This window comes from Ammospiza caudacuta, chromosome 4, assembly GCF_027887145.1.
Source record: "Ammospiza caudacuta isolate bAmmCau1 chromosome 4, bAmmCau1.pri, whole genome shotgun sequence".
Classification (NCBI taxonomy): Eukaryota; Metazoa; Chordata; class Aves; order Passeriformes; family Passerellidae; genus Ammospiza; species Ammospiza caudacuta.
Genome location: NC_080596.1, coordinates 11,479,814 through 11,500,823, shown reverse-complemented (window position 1 = coordinate 11,500,823; position 21,010 = coordinate 11,479,814). Strand labels below are relative to the sequence as shown.

At 38.4% G+C, this 21,010-nt stretch overlaps 1 protein-coding gene across 1 annotated transcript in view; it reads left to right on the top strand.

The window, feature by feature from the left end:
• COL25A1 (collagen type XXV alpha 1 chain) overlaps positions 1 to 21,010 on the top strand; it is a 291,973-nt gene that overhangs the window by 229,325 nt on the left and 41,638 nt on the right. Inside the window, exons 15-20 of the mRNA XM_058803801.1 lie at positions 4,519 to 4,572; positions 6,139 to 6,165; positions 8,568 to 8,612; positions 12,565 to 12,597; positions 12,760 to 12,795; positions 16,658 to 16,702. Of these exons, the coding sequence (XP_058659784.1) occupies positions 4,519 to 4,572; positions 6,139 to 6,165; positions 8,568 to 8,612; positions 12,565 to 12,597; positions 12,760 to 12,795; positions 16,658 to 16,702 (240 nt within the window). The remainder of the gene's footprint in view (positions 1 to 4,518; positions 4,573 to 6,138; positions 6,166 to 8,567; positions 8,613 to 12,564; positions 12,598 to 12,759; positions 12,796 to 16,657; positions 16,703 to 21,010) is intronic.

Below are 21,010 nucleotides of genomic sequence, written 5' to 3'. Positions count from 1 at the left end.
ACAAAACAAAACCTATTTCAGAACTGCAGCCTCTGGGCTGTTTTGCAGTTACAAATAAGAAAAGGTGGGGCCCCCAGCCATGTTATTTTTAGCTGATTAATTCTGGATATGAAGGTATATGCCTCAGGGGCAGAAAGCACTCCAGTAAGGAGAAGCATGCTTTCAACTGCCTCACCTCCTTTAATATGGCCTCTGGTGGGTAATATATTTTCAGATCTGTAATGAAGTAGATTTTATGAGTTCATATTGACAGATTTCTTTCTCATATTACCAAGAGAGCCAAAGCAATGCTCTGTACACCTGAGTACTCACCAAATTCTGATTCACTTCAGTGTAAGCTTTAAGACTGCCCCTACAGCAAGAGTATCTGAGGAAACTGCTACACCTATTTATTGAGCAGAGTGCTGAAAGTTGTTCTTTGCCCAAGTACAGGAAAGAGTTAGGGGCTTGGTCAAGTTACACAAAGGCAAGACAAAAATAACTTCATATGAAAAAGAAGTCAAGGGTTACCTGAATAGTATTTCTAATGCAATATTTGCATGTTTACCAATGTGGGACATGATGTTTGTGCGTCTGGTAGTTTTGTTGCTGCTTTGGTGCAGCCAAACCTTGATAGAGAGGATGTTCAGGTAAGATGCTGCAGGTTCCCCAGCATCCCGTGGAGCTCTTGCTCTTTCCATCATGGTGTCAGTTAAGCTGCACATTGCTGAGGTGGCCTTTGGAAATCACAGCCCACCTCAGTGCCAGGAGGGAGATTTTTTTTTTTTTTTTTGGTGTGTCATGGTAGTTCCACACAGTGCTCATTGCATAGGACAACTTCTGCAGTATGGTTCAGCTGAGAATAAGAATGCAGAAGGGCAGAGGGGGTAAGTAACAGTTGATTTAAATTGAGTACCAAGACACTTCACACCTCACTACAGCATCTTCCCCACTCTCCATCCCTTTTAGGGATAAGTTCCAAGGGGATGCTCTTAGGGTACCTTCACACAATTTCTCTGGGTCTTACATCTTTTTCTTGTGTGAAGTTGCAGTTTAGCCCTCATAAATTCTCTGACTGGGATCATGGGTTGGGTTTTATGGAAACTAGGAAGTTTTAGAATGATTGCCATCACTCTGTTACTGAGCAATAATTTCTCAGGGGTTCATAACTGGAGAAGGGGTGAGCTGTGAGCTAAGGTTAGATGTACTATAGAAAAAAATTATTCTTTAAATGGAAAAAAACACTGTTGAGGCCACTCTTGGAGTACTGTGTCCCATTGTGGGCTCCTCACTGCAAGAAAGACATGAACATACTGGGTAGAATCCAAGTAAGGGCCTTAGAGGTGCCTTCTAAATTCAAGCGTTCTGTGATTCTATGAAAGAAAAGATAAAAATATGTTGCCTTGGTTTGAAACCTAGCTGAGGTGCTCAAGACAATTGTTTCTGCAACCTAACACCTTTGCTATCAATGCAATTAAAGAGAGACTACAACAGCAGTCAGGATATACATTAGCCATGGCCTGGTGAATGTAAAAAACATGTGACAGTGAGGATTTAGCTTTGTAGCTTCTTCCATTTTATCAGGTTGAAAAGCAGTCTGATTTAAACTGTTGCATCGAGTGTCATCGTCTGGTGTTCCCTTGCATGCATCACTCCTTGAATAGCAGGGTCATCATCTTCAGCCTCTTAAAAGTCAGCTGTGTGTTTTGCTCATCTCTAAAACACTAACCTGTGGGGCTGAAGTGTACTTGTACAGCATTTTACACTCCAGCTTTACTCTTACAGCGTTTTGCACTCTGGTTTTAACACATGCTTTTAGTAATAAATAGATAAATAAATAAAAGTAACTAAACAGAAGAAAAGTAACTAACTATACTTCCTAACAGAAATATTTTAAATTATTTTCATGCCAAGAATCAAAATCATTTTTTGGGATGAACATGTCTAAAATGACAGTATCTGACTAGGAAAGAGCTATCAATCTACTCATCTGCAAAAGTTAACAGCTCTTTGCTTCATAACTACTTCGAGCAAAGCATTTTTATGTTTGTTTTGTGGTTTGGTTTTTCTTGTGTATTTTGGGGGGTTTATGTTAAGGCTTACTGGAATAGTAAAAATATCTGCACATAAAGCCAGACTGCCATGCCTGTAAGACATGCAGAGTGACAAAGGGAGGCTCCCTGACACAAAGCTTGTTTAGCTCTGCACTGGGAATTTTCATCAGGGCTAGGGCACAGATCATCTTATGGGCTCTACATGTTCACCTCTTTTCTCTGATTCTTTGTATAGACAAGAAAATAAAGGTCTAACATAGGGAAAAGAATATTTTCCCTGCTCTTCTGAACATTGCCAAGAGAATGATAATCACTTCAGAAACATAAAGGCACAAGGTCATTTCTGTGTTATCCTTCCAGGTTTGCCTTCAATCTTTCCCATTCCCAGAGCTAGTTTCTGCACTTCAAGTATCTCTGCCTAGTCCTTTCATTACTGTAAGTGTAGTGCTGTGCACAGCAGTTGCACATAGGTCAGAACTGCAATTGCTGGTATGAATGGGGATTTACTATGACTGGGTGACAGGCTGAGGTTTTCACTTTTTCCAAAGAAAATAATTTTTTTGTTCTATTTCTGCGATCTCCTTTTTGTCACAGCAGTGGCCCTCTGCATCCATAGCACTGATATGTAAACCTGGTAGGAAAGTGCAAGCTTGGGACTTCAACCTTTTGATCAGAGATTTAAAGCATCAGCTTTAAAGCATCAGCCGACAGCAGCTGTTTGAAAATGAAGGGGACAGAAGCAAGCGTGTTTGGGGTGTGGGGATGAGGAGAAACAAGTGTATATTCATGGGTCCCTTCTGCTTCATTTTGTCAACTGGCAATTTTCTTCAAGAGCCTTTTGGGTCAATCCTTTAGGACACTCACACCTAATCTCCAACAGCTTCAAATCCTGAGCACTCATATATCAAATGCCTGTGCCACTTTATCACAGCTACTGTAGTACAAAGGGGCCTTGAGAAGGGGCTGACACAAGTGACTATTTCATTTCCTGAGGGCTTAATGGTACCTATTTTTTGCTCTGGCTTGGAAAATGCCTCACTAGAAGTGTTCTAGAACTTCGATGATTTTGTTTTTTCTTTTTGAAACAGTGCAAATCTTGAGGAAATTAAAATGTAATTAATGATTCCATTACCTAATTTAGAAATACAATGGAACTTGCTTTCACAGACAATCAGAGTTATGATTAAATCTGCCTGCAGAAGTAAGAAAGAGATAAGTTCTTAGTAGGAGACTTCTACGGAGGAATAGAAAATATGTCTTGTGTTTAGAAAAGCCTTTATCTTAATGCTCTGTAACTTTTGAGTAGAGGATTGGGTCATGACGTGTACTAAATTTGAATACTGTGTGAAAATTGTTCACTGACTTACTGATACAAATTACTGTTCCAAATTTGATTGCTATGTTAGCTATTGGATTTAACTTTTCCACATTTTTCTACACTCAAATAGCAAAGGGCTTTTAGAAGGACCAAGCTGCAGACTTTTAAAAATATTTCTTTGGCTTTTATTTTAATGTGCTTTGCCATGTTAGAAGCGTGATGCAGTTCTCTATGTGAGGGTTATCAGAGGTATTTCTTGTGAAACTGAGATATACATCTGCAGAAGCTTTTACACAGTAAGCCACAAGCTCTAGTTGTTTTACAATAAGTCTAACCATTACATTATTTTATCTAAAATAAATATCTGTCATTTTCCCATAAATGTGGGATATAAACACTAAAAAATATTTTTAGAGGGTTTTTTGTTTGAGTTGGTTTTTTTTCTTGTTGGCTTCTTTTCTTTATTTTTAAAATTGAAGATGGGAAAGAAGATTGGAAATAAATGTTATTTGCTGATTGACTCATGAAAATAATTTATGACTCCTTAAACTGTAGAAGAATATTATACTACTCACTGAAGATACCCAAAATTTGGAGCATTGATGTAATGCTGACAGTTTTTAAATCTTTTAAAACCACTTTTCAACCACTGGTATAAAAAATGGATAAGCAAAGTATATTTTAAAATTTGAAAAGCTCTCTGGTTTTCCAAATTCTTCCATTTCTGAAAGCGGCCCTTCTCATTTTTTTTCATTATCTCTTTTCCATCTGAGACCAGAAACACAAATGTCAAAATAAATTAAGACAAGCCTTTCTTGCAGCATTTCTAAGTTGTAGAGAAGAGGAAAGCATTGGCAGTCTTGCTGGGAAGACTGTGCTTTTAATGCTAATTGGACAGATTTTAAGAATCAGGAGTCACAGGTCTCCTTCCTGTTTAGTGAGACATCTGTGTGTTTCCACCTTTTTCAGAAGAATAATTTCTTACCTTACATAGGTTAGAGTTAATCCACCCTAACTGACAAAATAAATCATTTTAGTGCCCAGCTGTGGGCTACGTCTTTGCAGAGTCTTTTAAAACTGTGTTTATCATTACTGACCCATTATGAGAAGGTTCATATATTTCATCACATCTTTCTTAACTTCATCTTTCTTTTTCTTTGCCTTCAGGGTGAACCTGGTTTGCCTGGCATAGCAGGAGAGAAGGGAGAAGCAGGGCTCAAGGTCAGTATTGAAAATTAACTAAAAACAGAAGCACAGGGCATGTGAATGCATATGTAAATGACAGTTGTGCTTTCCAGCTTGGGTTTATGTTCTGACTGACTTTTAATGATCTGCTCCCTCCAGTGATCAGTGCTGTAAGAGGCTTTACACATCTCACCATAAAGAAGCATTTTCTTCTGCTGTGCATGTGTAATTCCAGTCGGGGGCACTGATTCATAGGCATCCACTGCCAGCTGAATGCAATATGCCTGCAAGTGTTTGGGAATTTGGGGACCTTTTCAGAAAGGCTTTGTTTATGCCCCTTACAATGTGTTTCAGGCTTCTTTTCAAGAACTTCTGCGGTCAGTTCTTTGACAAATGTCAGGGTGAAGTCTTGAGGGCTGATCCTGCTATTGTGGAAGTTAGCAACAAGCCTCATTAGGAGCATGTCTCAGCCTGTATGTGTTACATCAGAATGACTCTTTGCACTTTATTGTTCTGTAGTTTGTTCTGCTGTTTTAATATTGAACAAGTGAGATAGAACATAAAGCTTATGATGATAACTTCATTTAAAAGAGAACTCGACATGTCCAAAATGATGGGATCTGTGGGCCCCTTGGAGGGGGCAATGCTAATTTCTAATCCCATCAGCTGCGAGTGAGCTCCCTGGTGCACATGTGCTCTTCAGCTGATTCCGCGCATCATGCTGCTGCTGACTGACATGCAAGGCAACCTCTTTACATTTACTGACTGGCTGCTTGTCCATCAGGAATGAAAACAAACCATTTGGGAGCATGACCTTTTCTTACTTTGTATAGAGAAGAAGCCAAATTATGGCAGTTGATGCTTCATTCGTATTCACAGCTGTAGTCCCTGAGTTGCCTAGCGACTGCCAGCCATCAGAAGGGGCAAAGATGAGCCAGAGTGCAGCTCTGAGCCACAAATGCAGAGATGAGTTGTCAGGGTCAGGCTGCCGTGCAAAAGTGCTTTTGCAGTTTCTCAAGCATGTTTTAATTTTGGAAAAAGTAATGGCTATAAGCCATCTTTTTGTTACAGAGAGTATAGAGAGCACTGAAGGCTCTTTACTCTGGACCAGTCGTGAATTTGTTCAAGACACTTAAAGCATTTTCTCTCTCTTGAGGAACCTTCTGAGACATTGACAGAATCATAAGACTTTCCCTTCACATCCAGACTTTTTGTTTCTTTTGTTTGTTCCCAAAACATGGAGAACGACACGTAGGAGCCACCTAGGTCCCTGCAGGCTGCTTCCCAAAGACATATGCCTGTTTGTCAGGCTGTAGGACAAAATAGAGAGAGAGAGGTCTTCACATGCAAACCATTGAAGCTTTTAAAATAATGTTGAAATTGTATTGTCCATTGAGATCTATTAAATTTACATATTTTATTGTTCATCAGAGATTTTCTTGTTGTATTGTATCATCTGAGATGTTGTCATCAGCAGTGACATAATTATTAGTAAGGATAGTAATACTAGCATTAGTAATAACTAATGATAGTAAAGCTAACACTCAGATTTCTGCCTGAGTTAGTAACTTACAACTTCTTTGCTCCAATTATTTTCCTTAGGGTGACCCTGGAGAAAGAGGAGAGAAGGTGAGATGCTTCACTTCCTTTGTTGTGGTTCTGTTTTGGGTAACTTGCTTGCAGTGCACTGATCCCGAGTTTAAAAATAAAAAACCACAGCTCCTACCTGGAACTTAAGTGGTACAGTGCAGCCTTTCCAAGGGTCAGATAATACCTGCTAATGGAGGTTATTGATCTGTGATTACTGCAGTGGGATTAGTCACAGAGTGCAGTGATTGTGTGTTAAAGGCTGCACAGATGAGCAATCAGGCAACTAATCCTAACTGTGGTGAGTCTCAGAAAATGATGAGTCTGTCTGAATAAATTAGAGATCCACACATTTCTCTTAACTTGGTTTTGATGCTCTGACACCTGTGTGGAATAAAGCAATTAGGTAACAGAATGGTAAAACTACATAGATTCTAAGTGATACCTGGATAACAAGCTCTCCACATGCTAAAAATAAAAATGGAAATGGAATAAAAAATAAAAATTGAATAAAAAATAAAAAATTGAATGCTCCATTTGTGTTTGTGTCAGTTTGAGAAAGAGCAAAGGAATCTGCCCCCATGATCTCTAGTGATGCTGTCTGGAGAGGCTCACTGATGGGGCTCGTACTTGCTGTGAGTTAGCAAGAAATTGCTTCTCTGATGTCCAGTCATACCAAGGCAGGACAAGGGGGTGGAACAACCTCCATGCTGCAAAAGGGGAGTGGTATAATTCTGCTCTTCCAGGCATAGTGGTGGGTAGGAGCACAGTGAGTTTAGAGCTGAGCTCCCTCACCTGCTCACAGGGGCAGTTTGAGAAATAGCATAAGACTAATTTTGAGTACGAATCCATGCACAGCCTCATCTTCTGCAAGTCTACTGACCTTATGTTTAAAAAGTAAGTTGTTTGGACTGAGGTGCAATTTGCTCTTGAAAAATGTTTACTTGTGTCTTTGCAGCTAAAACTGAATTTCACTTCCAGATCCATGTAAATCTGTGTAATAGCAGCTGGAAGCATGCTTTGCCAAGGCTATCAATTTCACATTTTCAAAAGCACACCATAAAAATAATCTAGAGAAATCTTGAAAGTCTGTAACCCACATGCAGAACTATGTAATCATGAAATATGCATAATGAAATAATTTATTCTGTTAAAATGATATTTTTAAAGTACTTCAGTAATCCTTAGTTTGTTTTCAGACATAAAAGGAATAATTATGAATTTTAATATGTGGTGAATTTTTGTCACTTAAAACCATTCTATTTTTCCATAATTATCCTTTGTCTTTTTCTGAAATGTGCAGTTTCTTTTTCTAAAATGTGTAGTTACAGATCCCCTCAATAAGTTTATCATGTTAATTGAACTTGAGTAACATTCCTCACTGTTACTCTTCCATGTTTCATGTATGTTTGCTTAATTAAAGTGCTGCTAGATTGTTAGCTGGTTCCCATTGTATCAGTGGCTGTGATGTATAAATTTCTGAGTCTTCTCCAAAAGGATTTCACATTGAGGTTTTCAGAACAATCTGACAGATACTGTGTAGTGTTATTAGAACAGTACTACTGGTTATCAGAACAAGGCCGGAAGTGCGTTTTTAGTCTACTTAGGCTTTGTTTTTATCCATAATTTTTGCATTTGAAATACTTATTGTGCTTTAAACGAACCTCAAGTCCCACAGAAATTTTTAGCCTGTATTCTTAACATAAAACAACATATAACATATTTGATGTAGTCTGGATTTCTTACATGGTTACATGACTGAGTGGAAATTTGGTCTTTTTATAGATAAATATTGTGAAATTTTTCTTTTAAAATTTTGGACATTTTTTTGAGTAGAAAATATCTACTCAGACATGAAAATGTTATCTAAATATCACTTTTCTAGCAAAAACAGTGCATAGAATTTATGTAGCGATAAAGTCATTTGGTAGCTCCTTGGAGGAGTGACATTTAGTGAATTTTTTTTTAGTTTGTAAATCATTCATGAAGGTCTTCAGACTCAGAGAGTGTGTGCTATAAATTACTTGAGAATCTCAATAAAAACTACTGAGATTGTCTAACTTTCATCTGAATTTTATAGATACATCGAGGTGAATGTGTCTGTGTTGGGAAGAAAAATGTATTTCTAATTTAAAGTGCTGAATCATCATGGAATCATTAAATCATTCCTTCCTTGCTAAACTGCAGTGACCTGAGAAAGATGGTAGATTATACCAGCAGGTATTTTGCTGCTTTCTGGTGGGATATTTTTACAGATCTGTGAAAGGGATTGCAGTTATAGTGAAGTCTGTGTAAGCCATAGCCACTTCCTGACCATGTCATAGAGGCTGTGTCTGGTGAACAAAATCAACTTGCATTTTTAATCATGTTAGAATGCTGACTCTTCTCTGCATACTGTGTTCTTACAGAAAATCATTAAAATGTAATGTGTGTTTCAATTATAGGGGGATGCTGGTGAGAATGGACTGAAAGGTGACACAGGAGAAAAGGTAACAACACTTCTTAGCAGTGAAGAAAATGTATGACTTAGGCATGCTTATAATATAACCAAAAAATGGAAATAGTAATTTTTTCAAAAGAAAAATGCATTTTGAGATTTATTTTTTTTAAAGGTGAGTGATTTGGTTAAGTTCATTTTTATGAACAGCAGAAAAATTTTCACTGCTCTGTCCAACTGAACATACGATTTCTTTGTACAGCAGTAGCCCTAGTATAGAATGTATCAGCATGGTTCTAGCTAGCACTCTTCTGTTGAAATTTGCATCATACAGGTTTGGTCACAACCTGCCAGTCGGAATTGCCCCTTTGAATTACAGCAATGTTTTCTGGTGTACCCTTTATCTTTTCCCCTTCTGTGTTTCCATCAAAGAGTGGGACCAAACCAGTATGGGACAAAAATTACAGTATCGTGATAGGCAACTTCCCTCCCAAATTGGCAGCTGGAAAATCAAGATTTGATGATAAACACACTTTACATCTTTATTCCAACTGAAATCAATGATAACCTCACTTTATCACTTCTTAGTTCATTGTTGCAGAGTATGAAGATGCTGTAGAAATCACCAAAAAATAGATTTTGTCAAAATTTTTGTTTTCCTGAGTTTTCTTTTATGTGAGGCTCGCACTCAGAAAATCTAACTGGAATTTTCAGTGTGATTTCCTTAAAAAAGCCAGTTTTTAGCAGTCAGGGTAAAGGCTGCGTTGCACATGAAAAGGGTCAGGCATACTGATCTCTTCTGGCCATCATTTTTGAACTGATATGCTTCTAAAAAACATGTATTTTAATGACTGGGCTTCAACAGAAACATAAACACTTCTTGTACTCCTGCATGTGTGATGCTTAACCTACTTAGAGCATTTCAGTTCAAGGAGAAGTTTATGATGGATTTATCAAGCTGGTAAGGAGTGCATGCAAATCCCTCAGGAGCTATCATTTAGGTACAGTAAATCTGAACTTTGAAGAGCACAAGGGTTTTAAGACATATTCTAAAATCAGCCATTAAAAACAGACATTAGATTTAAGAACAGTCAAGTTTTGGAAATTAGTTTAAATAATACTTTATTTGCAGTCATGCTTAATAATAGAGATGAAAGTCTTAAGAACCTTATTTACTTAAATGATGTATGCTGGTAGCATAATCTTGATCCACTCTCATGTGATTTAAGATTGTAATCCACTAGAAGTATAAATTGAGATTGTTCTTCAGAGAGATAGCTTTACAATAAGTAAATGGTAAGGTTATAATCTCTCTGGGAAGCCTAGTGCAGTTTCACCTGTTGCTGTTCTGCTTCATTAGCTTTGAGGGTGAGCTTGCATGCACAAGGATGCCCATATTGCCCTGTGATCAGCAGCATGCACATCCCCCCGTTTGGGATCCTTTTGAGCAAAGAAAAAAGTTCTCCTCTTCTTTCAATGGGAAATCCTTTCTGCTCAAGTATAAAGTTTTAAATACTGCTGTGTGAACTTTCAGCAGTTGGGCAGTCGAGTTGGGATCAACTTGTGGAAAGTAGAGCTTCTCAGGAGATTTTTTATATTGCTGTATCTGAAGACATTTCAAGATACCTCCTCAACTTCATAATGCATAAGTCTCCCATTTCTTCTAGGTTCCATATTATTTTCAGAGGTGGGATGGTGCCATAGGAATATATTCTGTTTGTTTGGAGTGCACTGCTTTAGCCATAATGGGTTAGAGTCCTCTGCATTCATTTTTGCCAGATTTTCCAGAGCTGTGACTTCATTGACTTTCAATATTTTTCTTCTTTTTCCCTGCCTACAAGACAACCTGCCATGCAGAAAAAAAAAGTTTCAGTTCTTAGAGGAGAGCTGCAGTTTAAAGTTTCTGATAGGTAGCTTTGCAAACAGCACTTCCTACAGAGCTTATGAGGGTGGTTTTTGACAGATAATTTAGGAGTAAGCATTAAATTTGGTGTCATTACTTTACACTTGAGCTGCTGAACAGGGTTTGTATTCTTTCCTGTTCTTCAGCATAGGGGGAAGTTTTTGCTTAGGAGTTGTAATCCATATTCAGTAAAACTTAAATACGTTTCTTTGAAAGCTTGAATGGAGTTTCTGTGAGATAAAAAATAATTTTTTATTCATGTGGTGGGAGAGTGAGATACCACATGACAACAGATCCAGACTTGGTTTAGGAGCAGGTTCCTGTTTGTGCAAAAAAATGTAACTTTATTTACTGAACAGCTGTACCTAGTGACACTCAAAAATAAGGACTTGGGTCCTTAATTCTTGACCTGACACTTTAGAATTAAAATGTCTTTGTTGAATTGTTGAAGATGGTGTCAATGCCAAGCTTGAGTTCTTGCTTCTGTTCTTCCACTGTAGTCTTGGTCCCTAGAAAAAACCAAGGATCTTCCTTCTTTGTACATGTTCCCCTGCTAAAGTTTCTTCATTTGCAAACTGTCTTGACCCAGCAGTGAATTGTGAACACACTGTACCATAATTTTTTCTTTGATCTAATTTTTATTCTTGCATGAAGGTGGATTATAAATATTTTGTGTCTTATCTTCTCCATATCCATCATTGCCCTTTGAAATATTTAACCATTTAATGTGTCATAATAGTTGATTTGGCCACCTATAACTATAAAAAGCTTGAGGCTTTTAGTTGTACATGCTTGTAAGGGATATTAGCAGTGTCACTCATGCATATCTATTAAAATGAGGCAGCTCAGGTTTCTATGCATGTATCAATATCATAATACTGATTTTTGTGTTTCCTTCATTCAAGAGCAAGCTGCAGTAACTGTGTATTCCTATTCTTCAGAGGCCAGTGAGCATGTTAACCCGTACTATTTAATTTTATAAGACCATACCAGAAAGATGCCATGTCCAAACGAGCTATGGCATTCACATAAACATCAGGAATGGGTACCCCCTATTTGTATTTTTTACAAAGAATATGAAACATTTATACCCTGCTTATATATCTCTCCTTCTATCTTACCTATGTAAATCACTGGCAGGCTGCTCAGAGCTCTCAGAGCTTGAAGTTTCTGCTATGTAGAACTTGCTGCTTTCAGTGAACAATGTACATTTATTCTGCATAATAAATAATTAAACAGTTTTTCAAATAGAAGCACGCTAGTCATTTTCAGTAGTATATAGCCTAACTAGCAAACTTTTCAGTAGGTTTTTTTTCTTTTTTTCTTTGGCATATTGTTCAAGAAAAACACAACTGATCCTCTGTCCTGTGCAGTGCACAGCAGTGCCTGTGAAATCCAGTCAACCCAGCAAAATATAGGCAAATCTTTTTGAGTGCTAGATGTCCTCTCAGAACAGAGACCTTTCCTGAGTATGTAAATTACCACAGCTGTGTCATCATGTAAAGTATAGCCCTTCAGGCATTAATTTATCCATTTAAATACCCTGGAGTGTTGAGGAATTAAAACTATGACCTGTCCTGATGGAGATAAACTCATAGGTTAATGGGGTTTTTTTCAATGTGAATCATCATTAGCACCAAAAATGTTGTCAGTTGAGTCCTGACACTTGCCATCCATAAATTAGGTCAAATGGTCACTCATATTCTTTGTAAATAACAGTGAATTATTTTTAATGTAGGTCAGCAATTTAGAGATGTCAAAGTATGTCCCATATTCTGGCTGTGTGAAGTTCATTTGTACAACATCTGCAATTATTAGATCTACATTATTAGTTGTGAAATTTGAAGTTAACTATAATAGGTGTTTGGGTGAATGAAGCTAAATCTCTCTCTACATGGTCTTGAAGACAGCTCCACTCCTTTTCTTAATCACACTGATGTAATTAATTAGTTAGATACCTATGTAGTAGCACAGAAAACAGGCAATCTTGCTATGCAGTTGTTTTGCTCTATAATGTTGCTGTACTCTTACATGATTTATGTGTTTCCTGGAAAATAGTTTACATAGTAAGAGTGATTATTTCTTGTGGATTTTGTATCAGGGTGACCCTGGCTCTTCTGCGGCTGGAATTAAGGTAATGGAGTTCTAAAGAACTGGTGCAGGGAGAAGAGGGGTGGTTGGTCCATGTCACTTCACAGTGTCACAGACATTTTGGGTATCATTAATGGATGTTTTTCATAGCTCCATCTTTAACTCATTTTCTCAGATCTCATGTCTTTCATCTGTTTTCTTTTAGGGTGAACCCGGTGAATCTGGGCGGCCTGGACAAAAGGTACTGCTTGGAAATATTCAGTTTTCCTTCTCTGCTGGATTTGTGTTAAATGATGTTACATCTGTGTTACCAGTGCACTTACCTGAGATGAGTCTGAGGCAGTACAATTTAGCAGCCCAAGGCTGTACACATTTGGTCGATGTTTATTTTGTATTTTAGAAAGGCACAGGAATGATGATGCTATTTAACATGAAGAGCAATTTTGACTTACCCGCCTTCCCTTCTAGCCCCAGCATACTTCTTGCATTGAAAGCTAACCCTTTTGCTGCTAGTGAGACTAACAAAGAATGGCTCTGCTCCTTGGGTCATCTCAAGCTAACCCTGCATGTTTGACTGTTAATCTTCAAACTGGTACACTGTTAGATCTCATCAGGAAAGAAATTAATATTGTTTAGAATCCCTTTCACATACACCTGTGAGGGGAATCAAGCCATCAGTGGCACAGTGTGTTTGGAAGGACACAGACCAGGTAATGCTGCTCTGTTCTTCCTTCCAGTGTAAGAAATTCCCCTGGGTGCGGTGTGGCTGAGGCTGCTTCTGCAGGGAAAGGTCCTGCAGGAGTTACCATGGCTGTACAGCACGAGGCCCTGTGAGGCTGGGGAATGTGCTCTTTGAATGCACAGTACATCAAACACAGCAAATGCTGTGCCTTCAGCTGCCTTTCCTGAGACTAGGGGGCAGGTCCTGCAGGGAGAGCAAAGAGACAATGAGAGAGCTGGATTTGTGCATTGCAGCATTTGGTTTCCCTCTGGAGCCATTGGCACTGTTCTTGCCTCTTAAAACATTGAAAATTTTCTGCTGCACACTGCTGCCAGAGTCTAACAGAATCTTCCTGCCGTTGAGATATTCCAGACAGACAGTCAAGAGCTAAAATTCTATATTGTGGATGGAAAGACAACCATTTTCTAACTCTCAAGATACTTTGGTGACTAAGCAAAATCCCAAGCCACATATAAATAAGAAATAAAGTATTTTTATTTAAGAAATTAGAACTCTCATCAGAGACTAAATAAGACTATTATGGTTGCAAATGCAGTTCCTTAGTAAAGTGCAGTTTTAATTAGGAAAGGTAATCAAAGTAGTTAAAAGCTATCTAATCCACAGAATCATTCAGTGTGTGCATTCTGCAGCGTGTGCTTTGCTTGGCTAATAAACTAGAAAATGCACTTAAGTGCCTGTGGAGATTCATCCTCTCATTAAGTGGCTGCCATGGAGGCAAAGCTAGCAGTGATTTATCAGCAGGCTCCTGGTTCTCAGGCACTCAGATGTGATCTAATTCAAGCAACATGGATGAGTGAGAGGTATGCAGTTCAGACTTTCTATATTCTCACCTTCTTTTTGGCACCAGAGGGGGGCTTAGTGTCTTCCTTCCATTCACCCCATAATTTCCTAGTTTGTCACAACTCCTGTCCCAGCCCCAGCCATCAGCTCCCACAACATGCCCAGTCAGTGTGCCTCCTCCAGCCAGGTGCCCCATGTCTGCTGCCCTGCACCCCTGCTCAGCAGGGACTTTTCCACACCACCAGAGGTTGTGGAAGGCTCTTTTTCCAGTTGGACGCACGTCTCTGCCATCTACATCATCTCAGTGCTTATCTCCTTCTCTGTGTTCCATTCATATTTCCTTTCTCTGTCTTCTTTTCTTTCTTATATTTTCCCTTTTATCTTCTTCTAGTTGTCCCTTATTCATCTTCTAAGGACAAATATGTGTTCAGCTGCCCACCCAAACATTATTTGCATGAAACGAAATGTGACAATATTTCAGCAGTCTGACAAGACTCTTTGGGCCACATTGTGTGCTGGGGTGACAGAATGACCTGCTCTGCCATTATGTAATAGAGTTAGTATACAGCCTTGGTGTCTTTAAAAGTCATTCTTCTCATAAATCATACTCACAATTTTTATATTAGGAAAGGTCCAAAAAAGTAAATACTCTGCATTTATCTATAATGCTAGCTGTAATTAAGAAATAATGATTGATTTAATTATGTTTCATATTGATTTATTTTTAGGGGCATTTTAATTGTTTTAGATTACTGTGGCTCTGAACTGGCTTTGGTGGATCCTTTCTGCTTATTATGTGTGAGTGTGTGGGGGTTAACTCTGTCCCAAGGCTAAAGAGTAACCTACTGCAACAACACTAATATAATATCAATATAAATATTCCAGTTCTGTGCTTGCAAGTGAAATTTAGTGCTTCCACAATTAGATGGGTAAAGTTGATGGTCATAGTGCTGTATGTATGGCTGCTCATGCAAAAAGTGGAAAGACAGAGTAGGGGTTTAGAGGTAAAATTTTGTTAGTGCAGTGGAGCATTATTCTTTTGCAAGAATAGTAACTCATTTTCTGCTTTAGAAAGTGATAGTCACCATTCCAAAAAGTGTCTATTGAAAATAGCATCCTAGCCTTTATTCTTTCATCTGATTTTATAGTTAATATTTTGAGACTGGAATCTGTTCTGTGCTTGTAGGCAATTTGAACAGTTAGAACTTTGGAGAAACTAAAACAGATGAAGAAGCTTTTATCAGATCCTTCTATATCACTTAAAAATCGTTCCATTTGGTGAAGTGATTTGCAGCCCTTCTATTGTGTTTTTCATTTTGTGGCAGAGTGGTGTAATTTTGTTTTGAGTGTTCCAAGTCTGTGTAATATCTCTGCCTCAAAGAGGTGTCTGTGGGCAGTGGAGTTGGATGGACACCTGCATTCTGTGTAGGTGTGTTTATGTTTGTGTGTGTATACACGAGTGTGTGTGGGTGTATGGGGGTGTGTAAGTGTGTGTGCACACAGGCTCACAAAATATTTTAATAGCACAGCCTAGAGGGATCAGCCCAAACCACAGAGTTGAAGTCTGGATTTCTGTAAAGCTCATGAGTGTAAAAAAATCTGGAATATAGTTCAGTTCATTACAAAGGTAAAAGTTGGCTTCAGAGTTCAAACCTGAGCTTCCAGAAAGTTCAGGGAATATTCATATCCAAGGTGCTGGTTGGAATCCATCTCTGTGTTATAATAAAATCCCTAGCTTTTAAAATAGTGTTTTGTTCACATGTTATTGCCTTTTTTTTTTTTTTGTTCTGTTCACCATCTTTATTTCCCTAGACAACATCTTTTCATTTAGCTGATAGCTCAAAATGACCATTTGTGACAATGTTGTCATTCTTGTCTTAGACCATTTCCAAAATTAATGCATTCAGTTTTCAATGCTTGTTACAAAATTACCTTGCAAATAGAGTTCTATAGGTCTTTCCATTGCAATTTTAAATAAGCAAGGTTTTTCTGGGTAAAGCAGTAAAAGGTTACATTCCCACTATCCTTCATGACACTGTGTATGTTCACAGATAAAGAACAAGCTCTGAAATGATGCTGTGGATAGCTCTATAAAACTGATGGCCCAGTTATAATTAGGCAGTCCTGCTTGAATGGTGCAATTTAATCCAAGCTCTTCTGATTGGATTTGTAGGTAAATCAGGGAGTCACACAGCACAGTATCCAGCTCAGAGTTGAAAATGGAACAGAATTAAACATCTGTCATGAGTATGGAACTTAAATGGCAGTAAAATGAACCAGTGCTGCTTCTTTTCTTCTATTTTGCTGAAGTCTAATGTGAATTCATATTTGGCTTTCCTGACATGGATTTTCAGCCCTGTGTGTCATCTTCACATTGAAGGTCCCCAGAAGATACCTAAGTCCTTAACATGACTCTTACTAATTGTACATTTAAGTCACTCATTTGAAAAAAACAACCTTGCTGGAGCTGACTAGCAATCATTCATGCTCTTTTATCTTCCTGCAGAATTTACAGGGCTGTTCAATGGATAGTGACCCTAACTGGATAATGTCTGTAATGTTGTGTAATTTTCCTATGTAGGGTGAACCAGGCCTTCCTGGGCTTCCTGGACTCCCTGGAATAAAGGTAAATAATGTAGTACCTTTTGTACTGGGTGGGAATACAACAAAGAGGGGGGAAGTGCAAGAATGGGGCTCAAATGGACTTACTGTATTGTGTTATATCCTTTTCTGTGTCTCTGGGATTAAACTGGGGTTTTTTACAGCAAGTTCTCATGTAAAAAATTGGTTAAGTATCTGTAAGTAGGCAAACAGTATATCTTACATTAAAATGTGCGGCAGAACATTCTAGTTATTTCTTTTAAAAAACTTTCCATTTCTTTAATGGAAAAGGAAAAAATCATCATCAAAGTTTTAGTTGGTTTCCACTTCTATGTGTGCTTTCCAGTAGCAATGTTCTCCTGAATTAACCAAACCTCTAGCCAGGGAGCTACATTAATTATACACAGGCAGTGCAGACCTGGCTCTGTTGACAAAAATACTCTGTGCTCCATTACACAGCAGTGATTTCCACTGACAAGTCAAAATGTTTTAATAATACTCAGTTCAGTATTAGCTACAGTCCCTGACACAATACCTGGTTTAGCCCCTGGTTTCCAGTTTGTCTGCAATCTTTAGGTAAATTGATACAAAAGACACATACTTGGTTTAGTTCTAGCATAAGTTTTTACTTTGGGATCTGCAGACACTTGCTCAGCTTGAGCTGTAACTGTGTAATTCTGCACAGAGTGAGCAGATTCACCTAACCTGAGTGCAGATCAGAATGGCCACTTTTCCTTTGTGTCAAAGACTGTCCTTTGAAAACAAAATCTCTTGGAAACATTTTCTTTCCATGCCATCATGGCGCTGTGTATGTCCCAGGGAGAAAGTTTATAGGATTTCCCCCTAACGAGGAGGATAATTCAGAGGCCAAACTCTTGTCCATTGTGGTAGGATTCAGGATTTATCTCATGGAATGTAACATTTGCAGTGATTTTCTCAAGGGACCTGTGAATTGCCACAGCATTGAAGCATAATGTCCCTTCTGTGTTACTAGTGAACTATGGGAAAAAAATTGAATGTGCATATTAAATTTTGTGTGTTGTAGCAGCTTAAAATATAGTTCCTGTGGAGGTTGTTCATTTTCTGCAAGAACAAACTCTGTACTGAGTAGTGAAGATCATGCAGGAGAAGTCTTGTGTGATTGAGCTATTTTTATTAGTGCCTTTGGCAGCAATCCCTATTCTGTTTACTTTAACAGTGAGCAAAGAGGTAGCTCAGATGGAGGTCAGTGGGGCACTTGCCTGAGGCACTCATCCCAGGGACACCTGCCAAAAGCAACTGGAGCTGTGGCTGGGCTTTGGTGTTCCCATGTTCATGCACACCACATGTCCATGATATAACCAGTAAATAAAAAAAGTCTACATCTGAGTGGCTGCTCTGGGAAAATTATTTGTTGGCAGTAAGAATGGCTCAGAAGTGCAGCTTCCAGAATCACCTGAAAGATAAAATGTGAAGTGAAAAATGAATGAAGTGTGGGAGTTTTGCCCAGTGAAAATTTGTTTCCAAATTCAGTGGATACAGTGGAAAAACAGTACAGTTGCCTGCAGAGCAAAATGGAATAATTTGGTCAAATATTAATCATTTAGGAAAATACTTTCTCCTGTTTAAAATCCAGTCCAGAGGGAGACTGGTGGTGTTTCAGTGAAGAAATTCAATCCAGTGCAATTCTGCATTGTCCTGAAACCTGGATGGTGACAAGGAAGCAGAGCATGCACAGAACAGAGCAAAGCATATCTGGTCACATCAGACTTGCAGGATGGTTGCTGTTCATTTCAAGGGATTTGTAAGCTCTCTTTTATTAAGCAATCTGTAGTAAAACTAAACCCTAGATTCTTCTGAGTCCCTGAGACTATGTCTGTGGCATGAGAAGTGGTAGCAGAATGGCTGGAGTTAGGAATATGGGCACTCATCAGCAAAGGTAAAGTAGGAGTTTCTCCCCTTTTCTCACCCTCCCTTTTAGCAAATATTATGCACCACCATGGTGCATAAATCATTACGTGGATTTCCAAAAACAACAACATTGTTATCTTATAGAGAAGCAAATTTCCAGTGGTCTGGTGTTGATCAAAAGCTACTTGGAAATAACAGTGACAGGATGAGAAACTTGAGTGTGGGGGAAACTCAGTTGTCTGGGCGTGGAATCACTTGGTGCTGTCATCTTGTACAAAACCAAGAGGAATCTTCCTTGGAGTAGTGACTTCTTTTTTTTTTTTCTTCCTTCTGGAGTGATCCTTGTTGTTTGTTACAAATTTTTTTCTGAGATTTTGGGTTCTGTTCCCATGTGGACTTTATAAAACTCTCCAAGATATGTCTTTGCTACTCTATCTTACCAGTGATAGGCAGTAGTGGTATAACACCAAAGACCTAGGAGAAACGTCTTACAGTGTCATTGCAACATCTAAGAACTTGTTACAAAATTTAAGTTTCCATGAGGAAAATTTTTCCTAACAAACAGATTATACTGTTCTCATACATTTGTGTGCCAGCCCAGTAGCTGTTGGCAGAGATTTTTCATGCTTTTTCCAGACTTTGTGAGAGGTAAGGAAAAGATCAAGATACATATTTATTGTACACATTGAAATTTCCTGGATGTAGTTCTTAAATGTTAAATATTAAGTCCTGTTTTCCTTAAATCTGTTAGTTGAACTTAAAATTGCTTCCTTGTGCCTGTTTCTCTCCAGTGGCAGGCTGTATTATGAAATGTTTTAGGTAATTGTGCACATGCACAGCACTCTTCACAAAAGCTAAACCAACCTGTGCTAACACAAATGCTGTGCCAGGCAGTCTCTCCAGCTACAACTCATCTTTCTTCTCATGATTGAACAAGTTTCCCAAGACATTCAGTGCTCTGTACTTCAACATACATAAAGGATTAAGGAACACTAATTGCTGAGAAACTTTCAGCTTCTTATAATGCCATTTCAGTTAATTAATCAAGGTTCCTGGGAGCCTGTAAGGACTTGGCTGAATGTGATACTGCAGTCTGAATGAGTGGCAACATTGGACAGACATGCAAGTATCACATCTGAATTCAGGGTATACAGCAGGGTATTTTTCTAGACCCATTCACCAGGCACATGCGGATGTTTTGGGAGTGTTTCCTGTTTCTTTTCGTTCTCTCCTCCTTTGTCAGTTGGTGCCATGGAGGAAACACAAGTGCACTCAGTTATTTCCAAGACAGTGTAGAGGCTGTCTGTGACATGCTGGAGAAATGTTTCTCAAGCACCTGTTGCTGTTTAGGAATGGCTGGAAACTTAATGAGCCCTGAATGTGTTCCACCTAAACTCAGAATATTAACTCATCACTCTACTATCCCCCAAGTGATGCCAAGCAGACACAGAAGCCTGTCTGTGAAACACAAACTTCATATATCTGTTTTATCTCATAGCTTTTGCAGGAAGATACTTACAAAGCAGCACTTGCTTACTGTGATGGAATTCATGCATGCTCTCATTCAGGGTAATGTCAGACCTCTCAAATCTGTCGCATTGCATTTTCTGGAATTTGGCCTGTACAGTCCTCAATTCCTCACTGCAGTGAGAAGCCTTCACAAAACACAAGCCTCTTCTCAGTTAACAGCACCTTTTGCAGGATCTAGATTTTCTATGGTATTTCTATGGCATTTGTCCCTCAGATGTTAAAACAAATACTGAACCAAAGCTTATGAGCACATGCAAATTTTTATTTTATCATTTTCAAGAAAATTGAACCTTTGAGTGGTTTGACATGAGAAGAGAAAGGCTGTTTAGCCCTTCTGCTTTTGGGAAGTATGGAAAACTTTCTGTGTTTCAAAATTCAGTGGAAGTGGCTGATTCAATAGACTTGCCAGTATGCAGTGTCTTGCATCTTTCTGTACAATTATTTTGGATTGACTTTCCTGGGACTGTGCCTGAGCAAGGTTTCAGAAAAACCTGGATAAAGATACGGGAATTTGAATCAATTTTATATCCTTTTATTTTTCTTTTGATGAAAGCAAAAGAGATTCTATTTTTTTCTGTATCTGAATTTCTTATTTATATATACCTACTCAGAGATTTTATCTTCTAAAGACTAAACAACTCTCTGCTCCACAGAATGTATTTTTTTAAGGTCTAAAAGACTTGATACTACTTTCACCCAGTTAGTTCTGTTAGAAAAGAGAAATTTCAGAGGAAATGAGAGAGAATTTTCCAGCTGAATGCATAGAAGTTAGTCTCCTATTTAAACTCTTGTAGAAAAGAGAGCAACTGTTGTTGAAGCTTATGTGTTTAAGTCCTGCTCTTACCATCTGGCAGGAAAATCAAAGGAAATCTGAAGTGAATGGTAGGTCTAAGCATTTTGGTTTGGAGTCAAT